Source organism: Arxiozyma heterogenica (genome assembly GCF_036370985.1).
Source record: "Arxiozyma heterogenica strain weizmannii chromosome Unknown scaffold_21, whole genome shotgun sequence".
NCBI lineage: Eukaryota > Fungi > Ascomycota > Saccharomycetes > Saccharomycetales > Saccharomycetaceae > Arxiozyma > Arxiozyma heterogenica.
In genome coordinates this window covers 179,722-203,609 of record NW_027042674.1, presented here as the reverse complement: position 1 = coordinate 203,609, position 23,888 = coordinate 179,722, and the positions used below count along the sequence as shown (strand labels likewise).

The following is a 23,888-nucleotide window of genomic DNA, read 5'->3' as shown; positions in this document are numbered from 1 at the left end:
CACACATATATACTCCTATAGACATATATATAATCTATCCTATCACATATGCTCTTTAATTTTATATAGTTCTAATTCTGTTCCTTATTTCTTTTTCATTTCTTTCTGTCCCCATTTTTTTCGTTCTTTGATTCTTAGGAGGAAGTAAATATAAAAGAATTAAGCCTTACTGTGTAGATATAAAGATGATTAAGTATAATATTCTCAACTAATTAGTTCATTAGAGAAGTTTTTAAATAAGAACTGCTTGTAAGTGTGAAAAATACACACCTATAAGTTTATACTCATAGTGTACATATAAATAAAATTATCAAACACTTAGAAAATTTATATATTTTAAAGGAAAGAAAAATGGATGATATTGTCTCTACACTCGGTGATATTCCAACTGTTATCTCAAAAGATGAATGTATTTACTGTTTTGAAACCTGTCTGAACAGATTGAATGATACGCCAAAAACACATTCTTTAAATGTTTGTTTAAAATGTTTTCAAACCGTATGCCCCCGTCATGTCACTCTACATAGACAGGCTGCCTTTATTTGCCAAGATTCCCAACATGATACATATTTACAAATATGGAAGCAAGAGAAAGAACTAGCAACTCAACCATCCACGCAAGCAAACAAGAAATTGAAATTAGTGGTTCATGAAGCTAGCAAAAATGACACATTTACGACTCTTTGGAACGTGATTAAATATGATCCAATGGGTACTAACGAAGATGAGATGGGTTTGTATAATGTGGTGTTGTCTTCTGATGATCCAAATGAAAAACCTAGTTTTATTAACCGTATCTTGAGTGCAAAATCTCAAACGACCATGGATCAGACTCATTCATGGGAACTCACTATGAACAGCTGTGATCATATTAGAAAGTTTGAACCCTCTTTAATGAATCAAACTTTGCAAATCAACATCTTAAATGAGGTTCAATGTGAAGACTGTTCTCTGACCCAAAATTTGTGGCTATGCTTACATTGTGGTAACGTTGGTTGTGGCAGGAAACAGGTTGGTATTGAAGGCCATTCTCATGCATTAGCTCACTACGAAGACAATAGGACGCACTCACTTGCTGTTAAATTGGGATCTTTAAGTGCCACTACAAATGATGTGTATTGCTATTCCTGTGATGAAGATGTCAGATTCCCCGATAATAATCAATTACATGATATCCTTTTGAATTTATACCACATCGACCTATCTAATATTGATCAAGCCAAAGAAAAAACTTTGACAGAACTACAAGTGGAGCAAAATCTTCAATGGGATTTCCGTATGACTGATTCTCAAGGAAAAGACTTGATTCTTTTACCTCATGGCAGTAAATATGGGTTGGGTTTACAAAACTTAGGTAATTCTTGTTACATGAATTCTGTGCTTCAATTGTTATTCCATGATAGAGAATGGGCCCAATCTTTGATAAAGGAATATGGTGGTGTTGAATTTCCAAGAGATATAATGTATCCCTCGACCAATTTGCGCTGTCAATGGATTAAATTGTACAGAGCTATGGTGTTGGAACCTGAAATGTATCCAAATGGAATCAGACCGACTACTTTCAAAAGGTGCATATCTCAGGGTAATAAGGAGTTTGAATCTCAAAGACAACAAGATGCGATGGAATTTTTTACCTTTATAATGGATCGAGTCAAATCTGTCAACAAAATGACTCAATTTATTCTTGTTGACAAATTAAAATGCATTAAATGTGGGAAAGTCAAGTATACAGAACAGATAAGTAACAGTATCCAAGTGTCATTGCCTGAAGATCCATCAGTTAGAGACATTAATCTGACTGAACAATTAAACCACTATTTTGAAGCTAACGCAGAAGACATTCAATTTGATTGTCCTTCATGTAAGGAAACAGTTAAAGGTATTAAACAACTGTCACTGAGTTCTGGACCTGACTTGTTGGTCCTGAATGTAATGAGAATGCAAATTGATAGGTCCAATTGGACTGTGAAGAAGACAAGTGATCCAATTCGATATGATTCAACTATTTTTTTAAACTCATATGTTACAAAACATGATCCAAATGAAACTATCTTAGAGGAACCAGAGGAGGAAGAAACAGATTCAACATCCGAGTTTATCCCCCGTGAAAATGTGTTACTCCAATTAATGGAAATGGGGTTCAGTAAAGATGCATGTAGAAAAGCGTTGTATTATACCGGAAATTTACCTGATGGTGAGGTTGCAGTGCAATGGTTATTCGAACACATTGAAGACCCTGATATCAACGACCCATTAGTCATAAAAAATAAGAATAATAATAACAGTGACCATGACAGTATGTATGAGGAAAAAGCAAAAGAGATGACAGAGATGGGGTTTGAACATTCAATCTGTTTAAAAGCGTTGAAGATAAACAAAGGTGATATTAGTAGTAGTATTGAATGGGTGTTCAGCCATCCAGATGGTGTCGAGAATTCGGATATCAAAAGCGATACAACAGAACCAATAAGAAAACAAAAAGATGAGCATTGTGGACACGAAGGGATGAATAATGTTAAATATAACTTGCTAGATGTGGTGTGCCATAAGGGAAATTCTGTACAATCCGGTCACTATGTAGAATTTCACCGTGATTCGATTGACCAGCCCTGGGTGTTGTATAATGATGAAAAGATGGTTCAAGTGGACACAGAAGATGAAATTCAAAAGAATGGTTACATATATGTCTATAAGAGAGAATCAATGTGATCTATTTAATAATAATAACAGTAATAATAATAGTAGCAGTAGTAGTAATTGTAATAATAAAATCTATTTAATAACGAATATAATTCCCAATATTCATTCATTCATACATACATAAATACATATAGATAGATAGATTCTTAAAACAAAGGTAATAATATAGTATGATTCAACAGCAACATGCGGAGTGTCCAAGCTGACTTATAATAATAAAGCAGCGACAGCAGCAACACCAGCACCCATACCAATAAAGACCTTTTCAGCACCATTGGCAGGGTGAGAGGAAGAGGAAGAAGCTGCAGAGTGAGAGGAAGAAGCTGCAGAGTGAGAGGAAGAGGAAGAAGCTGCAGAACGAGAGGAAGAGGAGGAAGCAGAAGAAGAAGAGGAAGAGGAGGAAGCTGCAGAGTGAGAGGAAGAGGAGGAAGCAGAAGAAGAGGAAGAGGAGGCAACAGAAGATGAAGAAGCAGAAGAAACAGAAGAAGCAGAGGCAGAAATAGAAGCAGATTCGGCACTGTATTCCTTTCTTACAGATTCTAAAGCTGGTAATAATCTATCAGAGTACCAAGAGAAGTGTGTGATAGTATTTTCGATGGCACTAAAATCCAAAGTAGTGAATAAAGTAGTGTAAGAATCATCAGTATAAGTTAAAACTTGGGCATATAATTGAATTAAAGCAGGAGGTAAAGTGAAACCTGCTGGAGGATTCATTTCCAAAGCGATATATTCAGCTTGATGAGACTTAATGTCGTCTACGATGGCATTAATTTCTTGAACTTGTTCGTTAGTCATAGCAGAGGCAACAGAAGCAAATAAAGCGGCGGCAGCAGAGACAGAAGCAGCAGAGAATTTCATTTTTGAGTTTATAATATTGGTGTGATGTTGTATATGTTTGTTTGTGGTTATGGGTAGGAATGCAGAATAAGTTTTCCTCTATAAGATCTTAGAAATGGAAGCCAGTACGAATATATATGTTTATAGATAAATGAATAAGTATATATATATATATTATTTTGTGTAAATGTATATTATTGAGGATTAGTCAAGAAACTAGTTATCGTGAGACCAAGACAATATCTAAAAGCAGAAGGAGGAAATGGACAGGCAACAATTCAGATAAACATCCGAAGTTCTGTACAACATAATGGGAAAAAACAACCACCATATATACTTAGAGTGTCCCTGCATCTCCATTCTCCTATACAGGCACACAGACACACATATATACAAACATACAGATTTGGTTACATATGTACATGAGAATAAGATGTATACATCTTTATGTGTATATGTGCACACCGATGTGATGATATTAAAAACAAAAAGACAAAACAAAGAACAAAATACAAAACAAAACAAAATAATAGCAGTGGTAATAGTAGTGGTAATAGTAGTAGTGATAGTAGTTGTAGTAGTAGTATTAATTGACAGTTGTAGCAGAATAAAATATTCTTATTATCTTTGTTTTTCCAGCCCGCCATTTCTTGAGCCCAACAAAAAAACAAAAAAACAAAAAAACATCAACAACATCAATAACAATAGTAACAACAATAAAGGGAAAAAGCACAGTTCCTGTAGAGCTTTGACTATCTATTCCCTGTGTTTTTCTGGCAAAAAAATCCCCGACAAAGTTAGGGTTGAGTGTATTCAAGAAAACGTGTGCGTTATCAAAAAAACAAGAAAACAGAAAACAGCAAAAAAAGGGGAGGGGGCGATGGGTGTGTTGCAGTGTGCTGTTGACACAAGAATGTGCGAGAAGATGAGGGTCTTGTTGGGTTTTCCCCTCCTATGTTTCACAACTGGGAATAGAGAAGACACAGTCGCTGTTCTCGTGCGATCTCATTATCAAAGAAAAGAAAAGAAACAAAAAATAACCTCTCTCTCTCCCCCATATATTATCCTTGTATCTGCAACCAGCGCTGCAAAATTTTTGCCTTTTCTTTTAGCTGTTAGCTTTTTAACCTTTTAGCTTTTTCTCAACAATTTTTCTTTCTTATTATCTTTCCATTCAAAGAATGGACAAAAGAAAAATATAAAATAGGTTGTTTTCAATTGTTCTTTTTTTTTTTTTTTTCTTTTCTTTTAAAATATCTTCTTTTATTGGATTAAAGTAGGGGAGGGGGAAGAACTCAACGTTTCTCTCCAACTTCTTTTTATTTTATTTTGTTGGCGATGAAACAAAAATAAAACCAGTCTTGGCAAGGAAGGTGTATGGGTTATCGGTTATAAAAAAAAAAAAAAGAACACCATTTTGTTCAAAAGTGCAATGGAAAAAGAAAAAAGTTGAAACCCTCATGTGCTTAGAAAAGGCCTTAAGGAAAATGGGTACATAAAAATACTTAACCCTATATGAAGTTATTTTTTTTCTCTATTCGTTTTCCTCTTCCTTTTTCTCTTTTCTTATACGTGGCAGTAATGATAAATAATATAATAAGAATAAGGTCGAATTAAGAGAATTACAAGCATATGTATTATTGAATAGAGAGAAGCATAGATAGATACATAGATAAATAAACACTTTTTGCTAACAAACGTCATACATATTTGATAATAGTAACACAAACAATCCCATCTTCGTCTAGAAAGAAGAAAAAAAAAATGTCCATTGCTTGGAAACAATTCCAGTTTTATCACTCTCTCCCCATTAAAGATCCTCTCCTAGGTAACGACCAGCCTTTATATTCAGATCCAAATCTATCTGCTATTTCTATTGCACCAGATTATAATAATGGCACAGATAATAATTCTTACCTTATCATGGCCACATCAAATCATGCTACCGTACAAATAATAGATTTAAAAAATTTACTTAGGTTGTCTATCTTCAATTTAATGGATCAAAATGAACAAAATTATATCATCTCCCATATCCGTATCATAGATAACAACAACAACAGAAACCCTCTTTCCTCTAACACAACCACTAAAAATAAAAATAATACAACTAATAATATCCACTGGGTTATGTTTGTTTTGACTTCCAAATCCATATCATCCAACCGACCTACATTAATTCGATTCTATAAATTAAATAAACTGATCCATCACACAAAATCAACCCCACCTTCTTTCCACTCGGAGATCATAGTGCCCTCACAAAGAGATAACAGTCCCATCTCGTCGTTCGATATAATACCCGATCTGTCTATAATTGCTCTAGGTTATTTAAACGGTGACATAATACTCATACGAGGCGATATCGCACACGACAAGGGCTCCAGGCAAAGAAAAATCTTCTCTGGAGAATCTATCCTGTCGATAAATTTGATCAAGGACCCATCAACGAACGAATGGCTTCTCTTAACATCCACTTTGACACAAGTCTTGTTATTCTCCACGAGGGGCGACAATAATGGTCAACCAAACATTGTATTGGCCGACAATTTATCTCTGAATTTAAACACAGTGGCTTGGGATCCAAGAGACTCGAAATTTTGGATAATCGACAAGGATAATTCTAATCTAGTATCTTATAGACTGAATCATGAAAGAGAAATTATCAAACTGCCGCCATTTCTCCAAAACAACACTGAAAATGACACATTCATTAAAATAAATATGATCTCCTCACTTGACATAGACTACATCTTGTTAATAGTAGAAGAATATCCTTGCATTAATAGTGACAGCTACAAAACGATACATAGATTTATCATTTTGGATATCAAAAACCATATCGTATCCTTTAACAGTCTAATCCAAGAACCGATATTAGACTATCTCGGTAGTTCAATGGTGCACAACACTAATAATCACAGTGACACTGATTATGCTTTTTACTTGCTTTCCGCTAGTGGTATACTATACCAGATTGCAAAGAAATCTTTTACTCAAATTATTGATGTAATATTATCAAAAAATGATTTCCCACTCGCTATCGAATTTATGCTAAATCATATTCATAACAATACCGATGCTAATGAGAATTATATGGAAAGTCGTAATAACTTATACCATATCCATGAAAAATACGCCAAGTACTTATTTGAACAAGGTCAGTACCTCGAATCAATAAAGGAATATACTCTATGTTTGCCAGTTATTAATATCAATGAAACTTTAACAAAGTTCTCTTCTTTGGAAAGTTCACCTGCTACTACTACCACTAATAGTACTAATAATAACAATAATATTAATAATAGTAACAACGATAAAAATGACATAAATTATCTTCTGTCAATATTTTTATGGTCATTATTGGAAAATAATAAAACAACTGCCGATCAGATTACATTACTTTTAATCATTTTGATTAAATTAAACAATATCGAACAACTAAATAACTTTATTCAACATTTTAGTCGATCTGGTGAATATTCAAAAGAGATTATACAAAATGATATTTCAAATGAAGAATTTTTCTATTCTAGTAACGATCTCTTTGATTTGGACTTAGTTATTGAATTGCTACGTGAATGTAATTTATTGGTTGAAGCATATGAAATGGCTCAGAAATTTTCTAAAGACCCTATCATGACTGTGTCTATCTTGCTAGAAGACTTAAAGGAACCTCAATCTGCATTAAATTTTATCAAAACTTTACCTATCGACGATACACTTAGAATCATGTGTCAATTTTCAAGACAATTATTATCCTTTTTACCTAATGATACAAATTTATTATTAATTGAAATATTCACAGGGAATTATAAACCAAAAGTTAGCAAGAATGAAACAGTCACCTTAACAAGAAAAGAATCAGATGTGAAGAAAATATTTTATAATTATAAAACATTTTTATCTTATATGAATAACAACAACAACAACAACAACAATAATAATAATAATAATGGTATTTCACTAGAAAGTAAATCAACTAATCAATTTATCAAAGCAGTTGACGATAAACTTTCCAATAGAAACAACACGGAGACTACATATCATCCTCCAAAACCAAGTTTAATATTTAGTTCATTCATTGACAAACCATTCCAATTTGTAGTATTTCTGGAAGCATGCTTAGAAACGTATCAACAATTCGAAGGTTTCAAACAAGATTTACAGGAAATTTTGATAACATTATATGATCTCTACTATTATTTAAGTAAAAATGATGAAGAATCTAGACATGCTGATTGGAAATTAAAAGCAGAAAATATTTTAAAACAAAGTGATTCTTTGAAGAAACAAAATGATCTTGATTCAAATGATGAAGTGGATAATTCTTTAATGTTGTTAATTTCTCACATGAATGACGTCCATATCAATAGTGGTGAGAATGAAAAAATTCATATTTTGGAGATTTTTAACACAATGATACTAACTGAGAAGCCTTTAAAATGTTGGGACTACTTCGTGTCTCATATTGAAAAAGAATCACAACTATTCCCTATTGCACTTAAATATTTCACTTCTAATGAAGAGATTCTTCATACAATTGGTGGCGAAGAAGTACTTAAAGAAAAGTTGCTCAACCCAATTTTAGAAGGTAACATACTATCTTTAACAGAAATTATTGAAATTTTGTCAGACACTGATGTGATTAAATTTAACCTTATACAAGATTTATTGATAAATTTTTTTGAAAAACAAGAGGTAGTAATTGAGAATAATACGAAATTAGTCGAATCTTATCAAAATGAATTAAATGAAAAAAAATCAAGATTGGACAAGTTACTAAATATAGATAGACCCATAGAAATAAGTATTAAGGATCAAAAATGTTATATGTGTGAATTACCTTTAGAACTACCCCTTTTATATTTCAAATGTGGTCATATTTTCCACAAGAGGTGTCTGAATGAGGAAGATGACTCTGCATCTGATGGTATGTCATATAAATGCCCTAAATGTATCTTAGAATTAGCATCATCTAATAAGATATTAGAAGAACAAACAAATACCACACAAGATATAGAATTATTAGAAACCATATTGAACACTTCAGAGGGGCAGAAGGATCGTTTCAAGATTATCTCAGAATTTATTGGAAGAGGTGGCTTGGAATATTCTCGAATTGAATTGTAACGTATACTTTATATCTTTATGTAAAGTCTTTTCAGATTTCTCTATAGGATAGAATATGAAACAAAAAATGAACATATTTCTTTCATGCCCCATCTCACATAATACAAATCTGTTACATACGATTCCGGATTGTTTTAAATGTTTCATTTTTATTAGAAAAAAAACAAAGTAAAAACAAAATAGAAACCAAAGCTGCCAAAAGATTATGGTGACCATTAAAAGTAATCTATATACAAAAAAAAATATAAAGCAAAGATCAACTTCTAAAACTATATATTCAGCATGTATCAGCATTTTCCAATCTAATGAGTACTAAACAAAACATCATTGTACTTATTTCTCTAAAATATTTTTCTTTTTTGCAATTAGGTTTTATGTTTGTAAGATGACTTGATATTTCACTAGTTTTTGATAATTTCCAGACAGAGTTTAAGACAACAAAATGCTTATTTAAAAAATCTAATAGAAACTTCTTCCATTTTTTTCTTCTTTATATCCTGATGTTTAAAACTTCTAATTTATTCGAAGCACTTAATATTCCTTTAAGCAATACCCTGACCCCAATTAGAGATTATGAAAATGATTATTTCCATTGCAACGACAATAAACTACCCACCTTTCAAAGGGTTTACTCGCAATCACATCGCAATAGAGATTCCAATCGTCATTATCAAATAAATAATATATCAAACAAAAAACCTTTTAGTTTAGATTTAAGTAAAATTAATCGGACTTCTCTACCACAAAATAAGAAAACAACACCTATATTAAATATCAATGGTTGTGATGAAACGATATCGTCAAGTAGCTCAGAAATGACCAAGGAATTAAATAGAGCAAGTAAAACAGAAATTTTAGAAAGTTACTCATCACTTCATGAATCTGTTAGTGACGAAAGCGATGAAATGACATTTTATCAAATAATAAGAAAGTTATACGAGTCTGAAATTGAATATATTGAAACAATGCAAATGGCAACGTGTGTCTACAGAAAAGCCCTGCATACTCATCCAAAATTTAAAAAGAAGCTCTTTGACCCCAATTCATCAGATGAAGTATTATTGTTTGGTAATATTGATACAATCGCTTCTATTAGCAAAATATTTGTAGCATCTTTTAATAAACTCTTACTTGGGGATAATATACAAAATGAAATAGATGTCAATTTTTGGGATAAGTTACTCGAGGATGGTGATTCATTAAAAAGAATGTATGATACTTTTGATATTGGAAATCTATTTGAACAACATCTTCATAGAATAAAGACAACATATTTGAATTATTTTGTAACAGAAAGAAAACAGATTTATCTGTATAAACAATTACAAGAAAAATATCCAACTTTATTTCAAAAATGGATAGAGTACTGTTTGACAAGATGTCAGTTCACTCATTTAGAAATAATATTAAGAAGACCAATGCAAAGGGTACACGAATGGATTAACATTTTATCCGATCTTCTCCAAATTGGTAGCATTGGTTCACTACTGTCTGATAATTTAATAAAAACGCTTAATCAGTCATTGCATAACTATAAAGAATTTGTTTGTCATATAGAAAATGAAATATCTGAGTACAATGGGATGAATAACAAGAATTATGACTATAGTTTAACTCCTATGGAAATTATTGAAAGTTATCATAATGCTTATCAAGATATTCAAAATAGTAATGATTGTAATAAGGACACTCATTCCATGAATAATTTTTCCAATACATCGTGTTGTTACTCTAACTCTTTAGAACAAAGCAAGGGTCTCCTCAATCCTATAGAAAATCCCAACTATAATACAGAATATAATAACATTAACTTTTTGAACAAAATGACCTTACCAGAGAATATTGTCATATTTAAAAATATATTCAACAATATAAATAAATTACGAATTTTATTTTGTAAGATGAATTTTTTTTCTTTAATAGACCGCAACATTAACAATCTTCAGAAATGGATTGATATCGAAAGATGTGAAACTTTTTTTGATAATAACATACTTTTAGTAAATAATCAAGAAAATAACAGATTATTTCTTCCTATATCGCCTGAATACCTAGAAGAATTAAAAAAAATAAAAAAAAAGATAACAATATTAAAATTGACAGATTTTGAAGTTGGCATAATGATCCCATTGAATAAACTATTAAAGGCCAGTTCCCAAATTCGACATAATTTGAAAGATTTGAAGACGTTAAAAAAAGATTACATTATCTATCTTAAAGAGAAAAAAACCAATGTATACGATGTGAAAAGACATGTTATTGGCAAGCATTACGAACAATTACAGAATAAAATTGAAAGAGACTTACCAGTCTTTATCCGCTTGGTTTATCAATTAATAGAATTAATTATATTAAACTATAACAAGTTAATGATGAATTTTTTTGAAATTATGAGTGGTGGGCATTCATATTTACAAAAAGATATACAATCAACAGCTAGTAATACATCTGTCTTACATGCAGATATTCTGCAGCAATATTCGGCTTCTAGACATTATGTCAAGAAGTTAGTTAGAGACAATTGGCAATTTCCATGTGATACCAGTGTATCAAGACCATTGCGAAGATTATTTGAACTCTAAAGATCACTTGACAGTATTTATATGAATATGTATGATAATCTGAAGTAGTTTAATTGAATGCGGTATAATAAATAATTATAGGATTATTTTACTAATTTATTGCCTACATAATTTTCAAGATGATCTAATCGTATATAATGACTGAAAATTTTTTTTTAATTTCAGTTTGCGATGAGCTTCTTTTTCCTTCTTTTAGTTTTGGCTTAAAAAGACTGTGAGACATAGTACATTGGCGATGCATCTTATCTCAAGAAGTGTTTTTGAGAGCTATTTAACTTAAGCATAGTTAAATGAATCATATTATTGAAGACGATTTCATAAAGCGTAATATACATATATTTATATTTTCCAATTACGACTGTTTAAAATAGTTTATTGACAATTTCTACTATGTCCACTGATAAAGATTACAAAACATTACCGGTTACTGTTGAAAAGCCCATTCCAGTTACTTATGATTTAGGTAATTTGGCCGTTTTTGACACCAATGTGTTGGATAAAGACGCCTTAGATACTTCGAATATCAATCGTGAAGAAATAATTAAAGAATTATCTCGTGACAATGTTCAGTTACTTATCAATCAGTTACTATCTCTACCGATCAAAACTACTACAGACTCTGCATCATCCTCTATGACTCTATTACAATTACCTGACCCAGTGACTGAATTACCAAGAGAAAAACCCCTACCTAAGCCAAGACAACCAACTAAATGGGAAAAATTTGCAGCTAAGAAGGGTATTAAATCTAAAGTCAAAGAAGGTAAAAAAGTCTTTGATGAAGCCACTGGTGAATGGGTTAACAAATGGGGATACAAGGGTATCAATAAGAAACTTGATGACCAATGGTTAGTAGAAGTAGATGATGATGTTAAGGGTACTGCGAATGAACTTATAGATCCAAGAACTTTAAGTAGACAAGAAAGAAAGCGTTTAATTAGAAAGAATGAAAGACAGCAAAAGAAGAACCTAAGGAATAATAAAATTTGAACATGATTTAACTTTTTTTTATTTATTCCATCTTATATGAAACAGCAATTGAAGGTGTATAAAAAGAAAATGAAAGAAAAGATCAAAAACTAACCTTCACATTCTATGATATTGTTGATAAGGATATTGTGGACAGAATAAAATTTTTTGTCATTACCTACATTGTGTTTGTACAGCTTCAATAGTAACCAGTTTAATACAATCACTATATATTTAATTTATCATTTCCTACTCCTTTACTTTATTTTCCACAGATATGTAAAAGTATACCGTACAGTGAAATTGTATATATATATATATACATGTGTGTATGTGTATATGCTATAAAGCACTGCTATGTACATTAGAAGCAACATTATGACAATCTAATTACTATGTCATCACATTTACGGATTTGACTTTATTCTATTGGTGTTTGGTATCCGTAGTTTATATATTTTTAACATATCATCTTTTTATTAACATGTAAAAACATTCCATAGAGCTCAATATATGTTTTTTAACGTAAGGATGCATATTCTTATTATCTGTCAATCAAAATTGTTATATTTTGGAAGTTCAAAAAATACATATATACATACTTGAAAAATTTATTCACTAGCAAAAGTGGTCAATTAACAGAAAATCATTAGTAGTATTTAACGTATCTATTTTGACGTTAGCGATATACGAACACAGATATTTAACAGTTGGAGATATTACTACCAGTGAGAAAGATTTTATCCACCACACCAAATCCAGTCCCTTTTCTAATAGTTTTTATTATAATACGTTAGCTATACTTTTAAGATGGACATCAATATAAACAAGTTTTTAGAAAATATCGATGCATTGATCACGACATCAAACCCTGATGAGGTAAGTCCTAAAAAGATCAGAAAGTGCCTTGAGGCATTATATGGGATTGATTTGAATTCAAGGAGGAAAGAATTAAATAAATTAGTTATCAACAGATTCAATGAACTTACAGATCATCCCAAAGTTCTAATACCGTTACATGAATGGGAAAATATACATAAAGAGATAGAACAATTGAGACATGAGGTTTCTAGTAAGGACAAAGTATTAAGAATAAATAAAAATACAAGCAATGGTAAACATAAATCAAGTGACAGAAAAGTTACTAAATCAAATAAGTCGAAGAAACGAAAGAAGAAAGGATCAAGTACAAATGATATTGCTGTTAGAGAAGATGGAACTAAGAAACGTGGTATCTGTTGGGAAGATTTAGGATTGAGTGATGAATTGAAGCACATAATTGGAGATCAACCTAGACCTAGAACACAGGTAGTGAAAGATATCTGGTCATATATTAAAGAACATAATTTGCAAGACCCAGATAATAAGAAAGAGATTATATGTGATGATAAATTACGGCCGATCTTCGGTGATAAAATTAGTATGTTCAAAATGCATGGGAAATTATCTAAACATTTAACTAAGATGGAGGATAATCATTTTGAAGATGATGGAAATATTAGCGAGGAAAAATAATCTTTAGATAAAAAAATGACGAATGTAATAAAAATGTACTTATTATGAAATAAGTATAATTTTATATATGAATCATGCAAATAGTTCCGCGTACTTACATATATATGCGTGCATACATTTAAATCTATACCTTTCTGTAGTTATTTGTAATATATATATATACATATCTTGGGTTAATACCACAAAAAGCATTAACATGTATACCTTAGTCTTCACACATTCATTTAAATAAGTCTGTATGCTTTATCTGCACCATTTTTTATTTTTCCTTTGCAAATAGATATTTATTTGCACTTTCAAGTCTATTCAAATCTTAGTGTTAGACAATTCCTGGGATAATTGATCTACTGACAATTCAGATAATTCTTTTTCCAAGGATTCAATATCAATTTCTTCGAATTTTTCATTTTCATCTTCGTCTTCACGTTCCTCTTCCTCATCTTCACTGTCAACTTCTTCCAAATCATCTAATTCTATATCTTCAAACATACCTTGTAAAAGATCAACAGCTTCAGAATCTTCGTCTAGTCTATTACCATTCAATTCCAATTTTTTCAAAGAAGGTAACTTTTCATCTTCAAGAGCCTTCAACAAGTAATTCTCAACAGATTCTTGTTCGATTTCGTTATATTCCAATTTCAATTTGTTTAAACTTTGGAAGACATGAGAATTTAGTACTTTTAAGATAGAGTTAGAACCCTTAGGTTTTAATAAACAATCATTCAAATTCAATTCAACAAGGGTATCCTTCCATATTGGTAAATATTCAGCTAATTTCAAGGACGCTACGATGGTGAAAGTGTTATCTTGTAAATCCAAAATTTCTAAATTTTGACAGTATTTGAACCCATATTCAATAAGTGTCATAATACCGATTGGTCTAATACCATTTTGGTACAATTTAATAGTTTGTAATTCTTTACCATGACTCTTTAATCCTAAAGCCAAGTATAGGGAAGATCCATTCTCCAATCTATTTCTACCACAGATGAAAGTTTTCAATAATGGTAACTTTTCTTGTTTTTTATTTTGTGCCAGCTTGAAAAGAGCTTTACCTATTCTTTCACCAGCAAATGGACCCATACCATTATTGGACAGAATTAAATGTTCCAAATGAACAGCATTGGCAATATAATTTTCTAAAGAATCAATAGTTCTTAAACCAAATGCATTATCAGACAAATTGACAATTTTCAAGTTATGACACTTTAAAAATGCAGGCAATAAATATTCTAAAGATTTTACAACTTCGTCTACCAACCTTGAAGTGTATAAATCAGCAAAATCAACCTCGACTACATTTTTATATATTTTTTCATTATTTTTTATACATTCAGCTAGAGCTAAAGAAGCTTCAGTACTGATTGTGTTACCAGAGACATCAATTTTAGTGACTTTATCCAATTTCAATAGATCCTCTAAAATTGGTTGAATATCCTCCTTTGTAGTCAACTTCAAGGCTTTGCCTGAAATGGAAAAGACTTCATTTTCTAAGTAGTCTGTTTTAAATGGTAGAAGAGACATTGTTTTGGTTTTATGAATCAATTAGTTCAGTGAGGGATGAGCAGTGAGATGGGGAGGCAATCAGATGGAAAAGTAATAGGGAAGTACCCAGACCTAAAAAAAAGAAAAAATAAAAAAAAGACTAACAAAATAAATTCAACTATCCAGTAACAAATGTTTAAGACAACCTATCTTCTCTCCTCTTCTTTGAATATCCAGTCTAACATCCATAACCTCTGATGTTGTTTCGAAAAGAAAATTTTCCATCCAAAATGAAACTTTCAGAAAGAAGAAGCCTTCGAGGAAAACAGATGGTCTAAATCCAACAAACCCATACCTCACACCCATTTTCTCATCTCTCACGTGGCCATATAGTAAACCTCATATTAAATGAAACAAATAGTACATCTACTACACAAAAAGGTATGTTGAGGTAAAATATATTGGCAAGACGTTCTTATTTGATGCCAATGATTGGTTTGCATTGATGGCATTTGAAAGTAGGTTCTTCTCGAACTATAATAATAATGTAAAGTAAAAATAAACAAGTAAAAAAAAAAAAAAATAAAAAAAAATAACGACTATATACACACATATAAATATATATATGTGTGTGTGGATTATATTAAAAGAAATCGTTTAAAAAACCATGACAATATTACGACAACGTTAAAGTAAACCAAAAAGGTATATATAACATATATAAGTGTGAAAAATAAAAAAAAGAAAGAAACATAAAATTGTTTTGATTAAAACTACGATAGATATAACATTACCTACCTATGCAAAAGGGGATTTATTTCTTCTTGAATAATGGTTCACCAATATTTTTACCTCTTAGTTTAACACCCAAGGCTCTTTCCAATTTAGCCAACACTTGTTGGTTTGGAATAGCTCTAGCAGATTCATAATCGTTAATCACGGTTGGTTTTTCATTGATCTTGGTAGCCAGTTCCTTTTGAGACATTTTCTTCTCGGTTCTTACACGGGCAATGGTTTTACCGACATTAGCATCCAATTTCTTTGGCTTAACAATATCAGTTTCACGATCCACACGGGTCAATCTTTGACCTTCTGGGTCACCTTTGGAGTTGGCTGTACCGTATTTCTTATCTACCGATAGAACCAAACCTTGTCTTTTGGCAGCATTGATTTGACCGGCAGTTCTGGCAACTTGTACTCTTGGACCACCACCACCAGTTCTAACTTTTTGACCAATAATTGTATGAGAATCCCAGTCAGACATTTTTTATTTTGTTATGCTTTTTGTTTTGTTTGTGTTTTGCTATATTTTGCTTTCCCTTAATTAAACAAGTTGACCGTTATTTATGATAAAAGGATAAAACTGTCCATACATATACATATACATATATATATACATATACATATACATATACATATATATATATATATATGTGTGTCTTTGAAGTAAATTAGTAAATTATCTTGCTTTTTAATTGTGTCTTACTCCTTTAGTTCAAAAGCCTTAATTAACAAGTTTTTTTTTTTGCCTCCGAGAACTTTTGGATTTTTTTTTCTTTTTTGTTCTTTTTCTTCCAAAGAAAAGAAAAGAAAAAAATCGTTGTTAAATGAGAAAAAAAGAAATAATTTTGCCAAATCGGTCATTCCATACGAATTTATTTCATATATAATTTTTCCGCTTTTTCTTTTAATGACCTACAGTGTATTTTTAGGGCTGTATTGAAAAAGTTCTGTAGCCCTAAGTGTTTTTGATGGAGTTTTTGTTTGTTTTCCCTTTTTCTGATTAAAATTGAAAAAAGATGGAAAAGAAATAAAAAAAAAAAAAAAGAAATAAGAAGATTGTAAAATTGGTTTAAAGAAAAGATGATGGATGAGTAGAAAACATGCAGTCATTTTTAGTTCGATAGTAGCGACCGTCGTAAACGGCTAGGTGCTTATTTGTCTATTCACTGACATACTAGAGGTTAGGGAGATTGAGGAAATTTAGAAAAAACCAAACTACATCACGAAATCTGCTTAAGTGTTTAATACCATTCACATTCAAATATAATGACCACATCAGAGCAATCTATGAATAAGGATATGGATGTGGATACATCCATGGATATTGATACACCACGTGATGTTCGTCTTCTACATCTTTTGTTGGCATCCCAAGCTATTCATCAATATGAAGAAAAAGTGCCCTTGCAATTAATGGATTTTGCTTACAGGTACACTAAAGGTGTATTAAAAGATGCTATGATATACAATGAATACAAAATGAATAATTTAGTAGAGGATAATACTCCTGTGAATACTACTAGTAATAAAGAATCAAATATAGATAGCAATAAGAAGAGTAGTATTGCTGCTGATAATAATGCCTCTGGAAATACTGACGGCAGAGATACTGCTACTGCTGCCACTACTACTTCCAACACTACTGACGCAAATGCTGATTCTAAAACAAATAGTAGTAATACTAATAGCAATTCTGCCACAACTGCAACCACAAGCACTGTTACCGCCACTGCTACAACAACAATAACAACTTCTAACACTAATACATCCAATACAACTTCGACTAATACAAGTAACAGCAGTTCTAATCTGGCACCAGACCAATTAACTATAGAAGACATACGGCTAGCCATTGCATCTAGAACGCAGTACCAATTTAAACCCACTGCACCAAAGGAGTTATTGTTAAAGTTGGCAAGTGAAAGAAATAAGAAGCCATTACCACAAGTAATGGGGTCATGGGGTGTTAGATTACCGCCAGAGAAGTATTGTTTAACTGCAAAGGAATGGGGGATTAATCAAAATAAACAAACAAGTAGATAACATAAAAATAATTAAAAAGAGAGTTAAAAAGATAAAAATAGAAAAAAACAGAAAAAAACAGAAAAAAACAAAAGAAGAAGAGAGAGAATAAAATTACATACTCTACCATCACGACACACTATAAATGGAGATGCCAGTGTATATATATATATATATATCAGATTACATTTGTGATTGTTGTTAGCGACATTGTGGCAACTATATAGATAGAGGATGCTCCTATGATGAACACACAACGTACAATACGATCAATGAAAAGCCTCTTTTTATGTATCTTTCACTGTCAGGGATAACCCTGTTATGTCATTTTTCAACAGATTTTTTTTTTTGTACATAATTCAAATTCTCTAAAAAAAAAAAATAGATATTTATTTATAGAACTATGGAGGGATAAATAAAATAATTATATCAGAACCTTGTGAAACAAGAAATATTTTTATATATCATCAAACATCCTTTGTCGATATCTATCATTATTACCATCATCACTATTATCATTATTGATAACTTTTAATACATATCTGAATAACTGTAAATTGAAATACATTACCTAAACCCATATAAACATAAACATACACATACACATCTCTATATGTTAATGAATGTAAATTCCATGTATTCATCATTGTCAGCGTTTCTAATATTATTTCTTTCGTTATTTCATGTAAATCAGGCCATCATTTTAAATGTTACAGACAAAGCTTCTATTTGCAACGCTACAGCCTTGATCCAACAAGGTATGATGGATTATTATTTGGGGACTAGGTACGGTGGTACTGTAGGGATGTTCCAACCACCTTACTATTGGTGGGAAGCAGGTGAAGCCTTTGGTGGAATGTTGGAGAATTGGTTTCTTTGTCAAAATGATACTTATAAATCGATCTTAATGGATGCTTTTATAGCTCAAACTGGGCCAGATTATGACTATATGCCATTGAACCAGACCATGGTGGAAGGGAATGATGATCAATGTATTTGGGGACTTACTATTATAGATGCAGTGGAAAGGAATTTCACAGCACCAGATAAAGAAGGCGTGCCAGGCTGGTTAGCGTTAAGTCAAGCTGTGTTTAATACGATGTGGGCTCGTTGGGACAAAACACATTGTGGTGGTGGGTTGAGATGGCAAATTTTCACGTGGAATTCCGGTTACAATTATAAAAACACTATCTCTAATGGATGTCTGTTCCAGTTAGCTGCAAGGTTGGGCAGATATACTACCAATACCACATATTTAGAAGTGGCTTCAACCGTCTTTGATTGGTTAACATCTGTGGGTTTTGTGGTTCTTGATGGCCAAGATAATGGTAATGTTTATGATGGTGCCTCGATTGAAGGCAATTGTACAGATATTACGACCATAGAATGGTCATATAACCATGGAGTTGTCCTCGGTGGTGCGGCCTTTATGTACAATGCCACAAATGGATCTACAGTATGGGAAAACCGTGTAAATAAATTGTTAGCAGGTGCAGTAAAATATTTCTTCGAGGATGGTATTATGTATGAGAGTGCATGCCAGAATAGTGGGAACTGCAACAATGATCAAAGATCATTCAAGAGTATCTTTTCCAGAATGTTATCATTTACAAGTATGTTAGTGCCTGAGACTGCACCCACCATCGATGCATTGATGAAGACTACTGCAGAAGCTGCTGCATTATCATGTTCTGGTGGTACTGATGGGCATACGTGTGGTTTAGATTGGCAAAAGAAGGCATGGGATGGTGTTTATGGTCTTGGTGAACAGATGTGTGCTTTGGAAGCGATACAGAGTTTATTAATCCATGATAGACCTGCATTGTACACACAATATACCGGTGGTTCATCAGTAGGAGATGCCAATGCAGGTCTGAACACAACAACGACAAATGTTTTACAGAACAAATTAAATATTACAGGTGGGGATAGAGCGGGGGCTGCTATAATTACAGCAATCATATTGGCAGTTCTATTAGGTGGTGCAGTGTGGATGATATTTTAATGTCTTTGTCTTTTTTTATTTTTTTGATTTTTTTTTACTCACTTTGCATTTTTTTTCTTATCTGTTTGTTTCTACTAATTTTACTATTTATATTCTATTAATTATTAAATAAGTAAATATATATATATATATATGCGGCTTCGTTACACCAAAATAACAAGATTGCTAGTAATTAAACTTACCGAATATATATGGACCGATTATCTATACAAAAGATATTCAATCGTCTCGTATTAGCATAATATACAGAGAGAAAATGGTGGTGGATTAAGTAGACTCTATTTGTAAAAGAACAAGACTTATACCAGCTTTCTAATATGTAGTCATTTTAATGCAAACGTATGTACGTACAAATGGTACACAGCTAGAAGGTCAGGCTATTCATGAGAGTTAATCTAGAAGAATCTACAAAGAAGATAAAAAGAAAATACATGACAAGCCCTAAGCAAACCCTGGACAAACCCTAAACAAAAAATACTACTGTCACATTATACGTCACATATGTGGTGTACGGATGTATCGGGGAAAAACCCAATTATTTTCCTTTTTTTTTTTGTTTTTTCTTTCTTGTCGTCGTCGTCGTAGTTTTGCCCCGTTGGCAAGACAAAGTTTTCCTTTTTCTTCTTTCTTCTTTCCAAACAGTTGTAGACAACTGTGCTCTGCCTAGAAGCCACTTTTTGTTCTTCCCTGGGCTAGAAGGAAGGTTAAAGAAACCTGGTGAACTCTTTTCTACCTGCCAGTAGCAGTACTGAGCAAAACTGTTGGTTAGTTACTTAGCTAGTCTGTTAGCTTGCTAGTTAGTTCTGTGGTTGTTGTCAATTGGTAGTAACTGTAATTGTAGTTCATTTCTAAAACAGTCCTTTTTTTTGTTTTCCCTTCTTTTGCGTAATCACTACTGTCCCTCTGACTAGATCATAACATATAGTTAGCTTTTCAAATAAAGAAATGACTAGCGTCGATGCCTCCACAAAATTAAAGGCCGCTAAGGACTCCTTGGTAGCCTCATTATTCGAATTATCTAGAGCTGCTAACCAAACAGCTTCTTCTGTCATTGAATTCTATAACAACATTGACGAAGACGAAGAAGAAAAAATTGATGCATTCACTACTTTAACTGAATCTTTACAAACTTTAACTGGTGCTACCAACCAATTCCATTCCATCACTAATGAATTAATCAATCCAAGTGAAGATGACAAAGAAATAGTCTCGTCTACATCTGTACCCGCTACCAAACCAGCCAAAAAAAAAGTGGAGCGTGATCCAAATGCTCCTAAGAAACCATTGACTGTCTTCTTTGCATACTCTGCTTATGTTCGTCAAGAGTTACGTGATGCTAGGGCTAAGGCTGGGTTACCACCATTATCATCCACTGAGATCACCCAGGAGATTTCAAAGAAATGGAAAGAGCTAAGTGATGCTGAGAAGGAAAAATGGAAACAAGCTTACAATGTTGAATTGGAAAACTATCAAAAGGCTAAATCCGAATATTTGGAGAATAAGAAGAATGGGATTTTACCCTCATTGGACGGTCCAAGCCATGCTCCGGTGCCAATCCCTTTTGATCTTTCTGTTGCATCTCAAGAGGATTCTTCCATCGATGATTCTAAAAGACAACGTGAAGATGATCCTATGAGCAGCGAAAAGAAGAAGAAGAAGAAGAAGAAGGATAAAAAGAAGGATAAATCTTATGAATAAAAACAATCTAAAGAGTTTTTGTGAGTGTGTTTTTTTTATCTTTTTTTTTTTTCTTATTATCTTTCTCTAGATATGTATACTTTTCTTCAATTTTTGTCCTTGCACCTTATCAGATGCAAAGTCTATATATGATGATCTAATGATGTTTCCTTATTCTATTCGGTTATTCCGTATATGTATCTAATAACAATAAAAAAAATAAAAACAAAAACAAAAACAAAAACAACGTTAATTAATTAAATATGTAACAATTTTCCTTTTTGTCTAAATAATATAATATATATAATTGTAAACATAATAAGGTATTTCATTAAATATATGTATATATATATATAAACTGTTTAATTTAACGATTATCTTTTTCTCATACATGTCTTATCAATGAATTTATATTATTTACAAGAAATGTAATACAATAGATAAGTAAATATGTATGTATAAATGTATATATGCCTATTAATTTTCATTCGAAAATTTCCTTTAGAATGTTAACTTTCTTCTTTGGCGCATCTTGTGGTCTATTCCATTCTTCAGGGAATTTAAAAGATTTGACACCCTTCTTCTTACGTAAATTTTGTGCCATAACATGTCTTTTATCTAATGGGATATCTTCGAACGTTTCCTTTGATAAATCTTTAGCTTCATTGACTAATTTCTGTAAGATATCATGTAAATAGCGCGCATTTTGTAGTGGTTCATTAAATCTTTCACTAGACATTTTAAATTCATCAGTTTCATAATTGTATCTTGTTCTCGCTAGCAGTCTAAACTTGTGTAACTGTTTTTCATTGAGACCCAATTGACTGGTTTGACAACTTAACACCACTTTCTTAGAATTTGGATGTTCTTCACCTAAATAAGTCGTGTATCTATAAGTTATTGGATTCTCCTTTGTGTCCACCGGCTTATATTCTTGTCTGTACTTGACTAACAATGGAAGTTCATAAGCTGCAATCCTACGATAAAATCTCTCTTCACCTTTAGTTTCCAATTCATCTTGTACAGGAGTAGGTAAATCATCGAACTGGAATGGTCTTAACCCATATTTTAACTCATTGACACTATGTTTTTTCACTTTAACTTGTCTTTTTCTATTTTTACCATTCTTTGACAAATTTCGAAACCAATGTGATTGATATATTTGTTTAATTTCAGCTTTAGATTTGCCCGTAAAATCACCAGTGGTGTATAATGCATCTAATTCATCTACATTTGGTTGGTAATTTGGACCCAGTTTGAACTTTCTTTCTTCATGCAACTGAATAATAATCTGCGGTGGCAATCCCTTCCATTGGCTTGGTGATAAGAATAAATTGGAAGAAATAGAGTTATTAGTAGTGGTACTATTATTACGACACATCAAACTGACACCAGATCTTGATTGAAAAATCACGCGAGAATAAATTTGGAAACCACTTCTCACTGTTGATAACATTTTTATTGATCCGATCTAGTTCTTATCTCTATCGACAATAGTAAAAAATCAAGTGATCTATTTTTTTCTTTTTATGCTCCTCTGGGACCTTATTTGTATAAATATTGTTACAAGACTATATCCACTGCAAAAATGGTGATTGTATTTATCAACTTTTGATCTTTCTCATTCTTTTCTCTCCCCTTCAACAATCCAAATCCTCAACTTCTGTTCCCCAATTAATGAAAAATCTTCAAAACTCTATATATGTGTCAACAAAACATTTCCCGGTTCGAATCGTACTAGCGCTTTTTTTTTGTTGTTTTTATTTTTTTTCTTCTGCTGTTCGAAACTTGCAGGGACACTTTATTTTGACGTTCTATTTTTTTTTCCTCTTTCTGTTGATGAAAATAAAAAAAAGAAAAAGATCAATAAATAAAAAAATATTGCGAAGAACGAAAAAAAAAAACAAGTGGAATAAACAATTTAGACTTTTTTTTTACAGATGACATGGTCAATGTATGCAAGTAGTTACGTAAAAAAAAAATAAGGGAAATCTAGACTGTCAATCTATTTACTATTTGATTTTAATTATTTTGTCTTATCGTTTTGTGATAAGCATACACACACACACACACACACACACACACACACACACACACACACACACACACAGATATATATATATATATACCTTGTTTAATTGTTAATTAGGTATCTTCATACCATTTTGCAAGATTATTAA

General features: G+C 31.8%; 13 protein-coding genes across 13 annotated transcripts; 9 read left to right on the top strand and 4 right to left on the bottom strand.

Moving 5' to 3' along the window:
• Positions 1-351: 351 nt before the first annotated feature.
• On the top strand, positions 352-2,709 carry UBP14 (ubiquitin-specific protease UBP14; the record flags this gene model as incomplete). The annotated part of the gene is made up of 1 exon (XM_064859122.1): positions 352-2,709. One exon carries the CDS (start codon positions 352-354, stop codon positions 2,707-2,709), a length of 2,358 nt encoding a protein of 785 aa, XP_064713931.1.
• A 198-nt stretch (positions 2,710-2,907) lies between these two features.
• TIP1 (putative lipase) lies at positions 2,908-3,558 on the bottom strand (the record flags this gene model as incomplete). Its single annotated transcript, XM_064859121.1, has 1 exon — positions 2,908-3,558. The coding sequence occupies one exon, from the start codon at positions 3,556-3,558 to the stop codon at positions 2,908-2,910; it is 651 nt and encodes a 216-aa protein (XP_064713930.1).
• A 289-nt stretch (positions 3,559-3,847) lies between these two features.
• On the top strand, positions 3,848-4,672 carry PWA37_002560 (uncharacterized protein; the record flags this gene model as incomplete). Its single annotated transcript, XM_064859120.1, has 1 exon — positions 3,848-4,672. One exon carries the CDS (start codon positions 3,848-3,850, stop codon positions 4,670-4,672), a length of 825 nt encoding a protein of 274 aa, XP_064713929.1.
• Positions 4,673-5,301: 629 nt separating this feature from the next.
• PEP5 (tethering complex subunit PEP5) lies at positions 5,302-8,670 on the top strand (the record flags this gene model as incomplete). Its single annotated transcript, XM_064859119.1, has 1 exon — positions 5,302-8,670. One exon carries the CDS (start codon positions 5,302-5,304, stop codon positions 8,668-8,670), a length of 3,369 nt encoding a protein of 1,122 aa, XP_064713928.1.
• A 500-nt stretch (positions 8,671-9,170) lies between these two features.
• On the top strand, positions 9,171-11,252 carry FUS2 (Fus2p; the record flags this gene model as incomplete). The annotated part of the gene is made up of 1 exon (XM_064859118.1): positions 9,171-11,252. One exon carries the CDS (start codon positions 9,171-9,173, stop codon positions 11,250-11,252), a length of 2,082 nt encoding a protein of 693 aa, XP_064713927.1.
• Positions 11,253-11,642: 390 nt separating this feature from the next.
• On the top strand, positions 11,643-12,242 carry RRS1 (ribosome biogenesis protein RRS1; the record flags this gene model as incomplete). The annotated part of the gene is made up of 1 exon (XM_064859117.1): positions 11,643-12,242. The coding sequence occupies one exon, from the start codon at positions 11,643-11,645 to the stop codon at positions 12,240-12,242; it is 600 nt and encodes a 199-aa protein (XP_064713926.1).
• A 789-nt stretch (positions 12,243-13,031) lies between these two features.
• On the top strand, positions 13,032-13,736 carry TRI1 (Tri1p; the record flags this gene model as incomplete). Its single annotated transcript, XM_064859116.1, has 1 exon — positions 13,032-13,736. The coding sequence occupies one exon, from the start codon at positions 13,032-13,034 to the stop codon at positions 13,734-13,736; it is 705 nt and encodes a 234-aa protein (XP_064713925.1).
• Positions 13,737-14,042: 306 nt separating this feature from the next.
• On the bottom strand, positions 14,043-15,260 carry RNA1 (GTPase-activating protein RNA1; the record flags this gene model as incomplete). The annotated part of the gene is made up of 1 exon (XM_064859115.1): positions 14,043-15,260. The coding sequence occupies one exon, from the start codon at positions 15,258-15,260 to the stop codon at positions 14,043-14,045; it is 1,218 nt and encodes a 405-aa protein (XP_064713924.1).
• Positions 15,261-16,035: 775 nt separating this feature from the next.
• Positions 16,036-16,485, bottom strand: MBF1 (multiprotein-bridging factor 1; the record flags this gene model as incomplete). The annotated part of the gene is made up of 1 exon (XM_064859114.1): positions 16,036-16,485. The coding sequence occupies one exon, from the start codon at positions 16,483-16,485 to the stop codon at positions 16,036-16,038; it is 450 nt and encodes a 149-aa protein (XP_064713923.1).
• Positions 16,486-17,270: 785 nt separating this feature from the next.
• Positions 17,271-18,047, top strand: TAF9 (chromatin modification protein; the record flags this gene model as incomplete). Its single annotated transcript, XM_064859113.1, has 1 exon — positions 17,271-18,047. One exon carries the CDS (start codon positions 17,271-17,273, stop codon positions 18,045-18,047), a length of 777 nt encoding a protein of 258 aa, XP_064713922.1.
• Positions 18,048-18,639: 592 nt separating this feature from the next.
• On the top strand, positions 18,640-20,031 carry DFG5 (putative mannan endo-1,6-alpha-mannosidase; the record flags this gene model as incomplete). The annotated part of the gene is made up of 1 exon (XM_064859112.1): positions 18,640-20,031. One exon carries the CDS (start codon positions 18,640-18,642, stop codon positions 20,029-20,031), a length of 1,392 nt encoding a protein of 463 aa, XP_064713921.1.
• A 945-nt stretch (positions 20,032-20,976) lies between these two features.
• Positions 20,977-21,729, top strand: HMO1 (Hmo1p; the record flags this gene model as incomplete). The annotated part of the gene is made up of 1 exon (XM_064859111.1): positions 20,977-21,729. The coding sequence occupies one exon, from the start codon at positions 20,977-20,979 to the stop codon at positions 21,727-21,729; it is 753 nt and encodes a 250-aa protein (XP_064713920.1).
• Positions 21,730-22,192: 463 nt separating this feature from the next.
• RSM24 (mitochondrial 37S ribosomal protein mS35 RSM24) lies at positions 22,193-23,164 on the bottom strand (the record flags this gene model as incomplete). Its single annotated transcript, XM_064859110.1, has 1 exon — positions 22,193-23,164. The coding sequence occupies one exon, from the start codon at positions 23,162-23,164 to the stop codon at positions 22,193-22,195; it is 972 nt and encodes a 323-aa protein (XP_064713919.1).
• Positions 23,165-23,888: the final 724 nt, after the last annotated feature.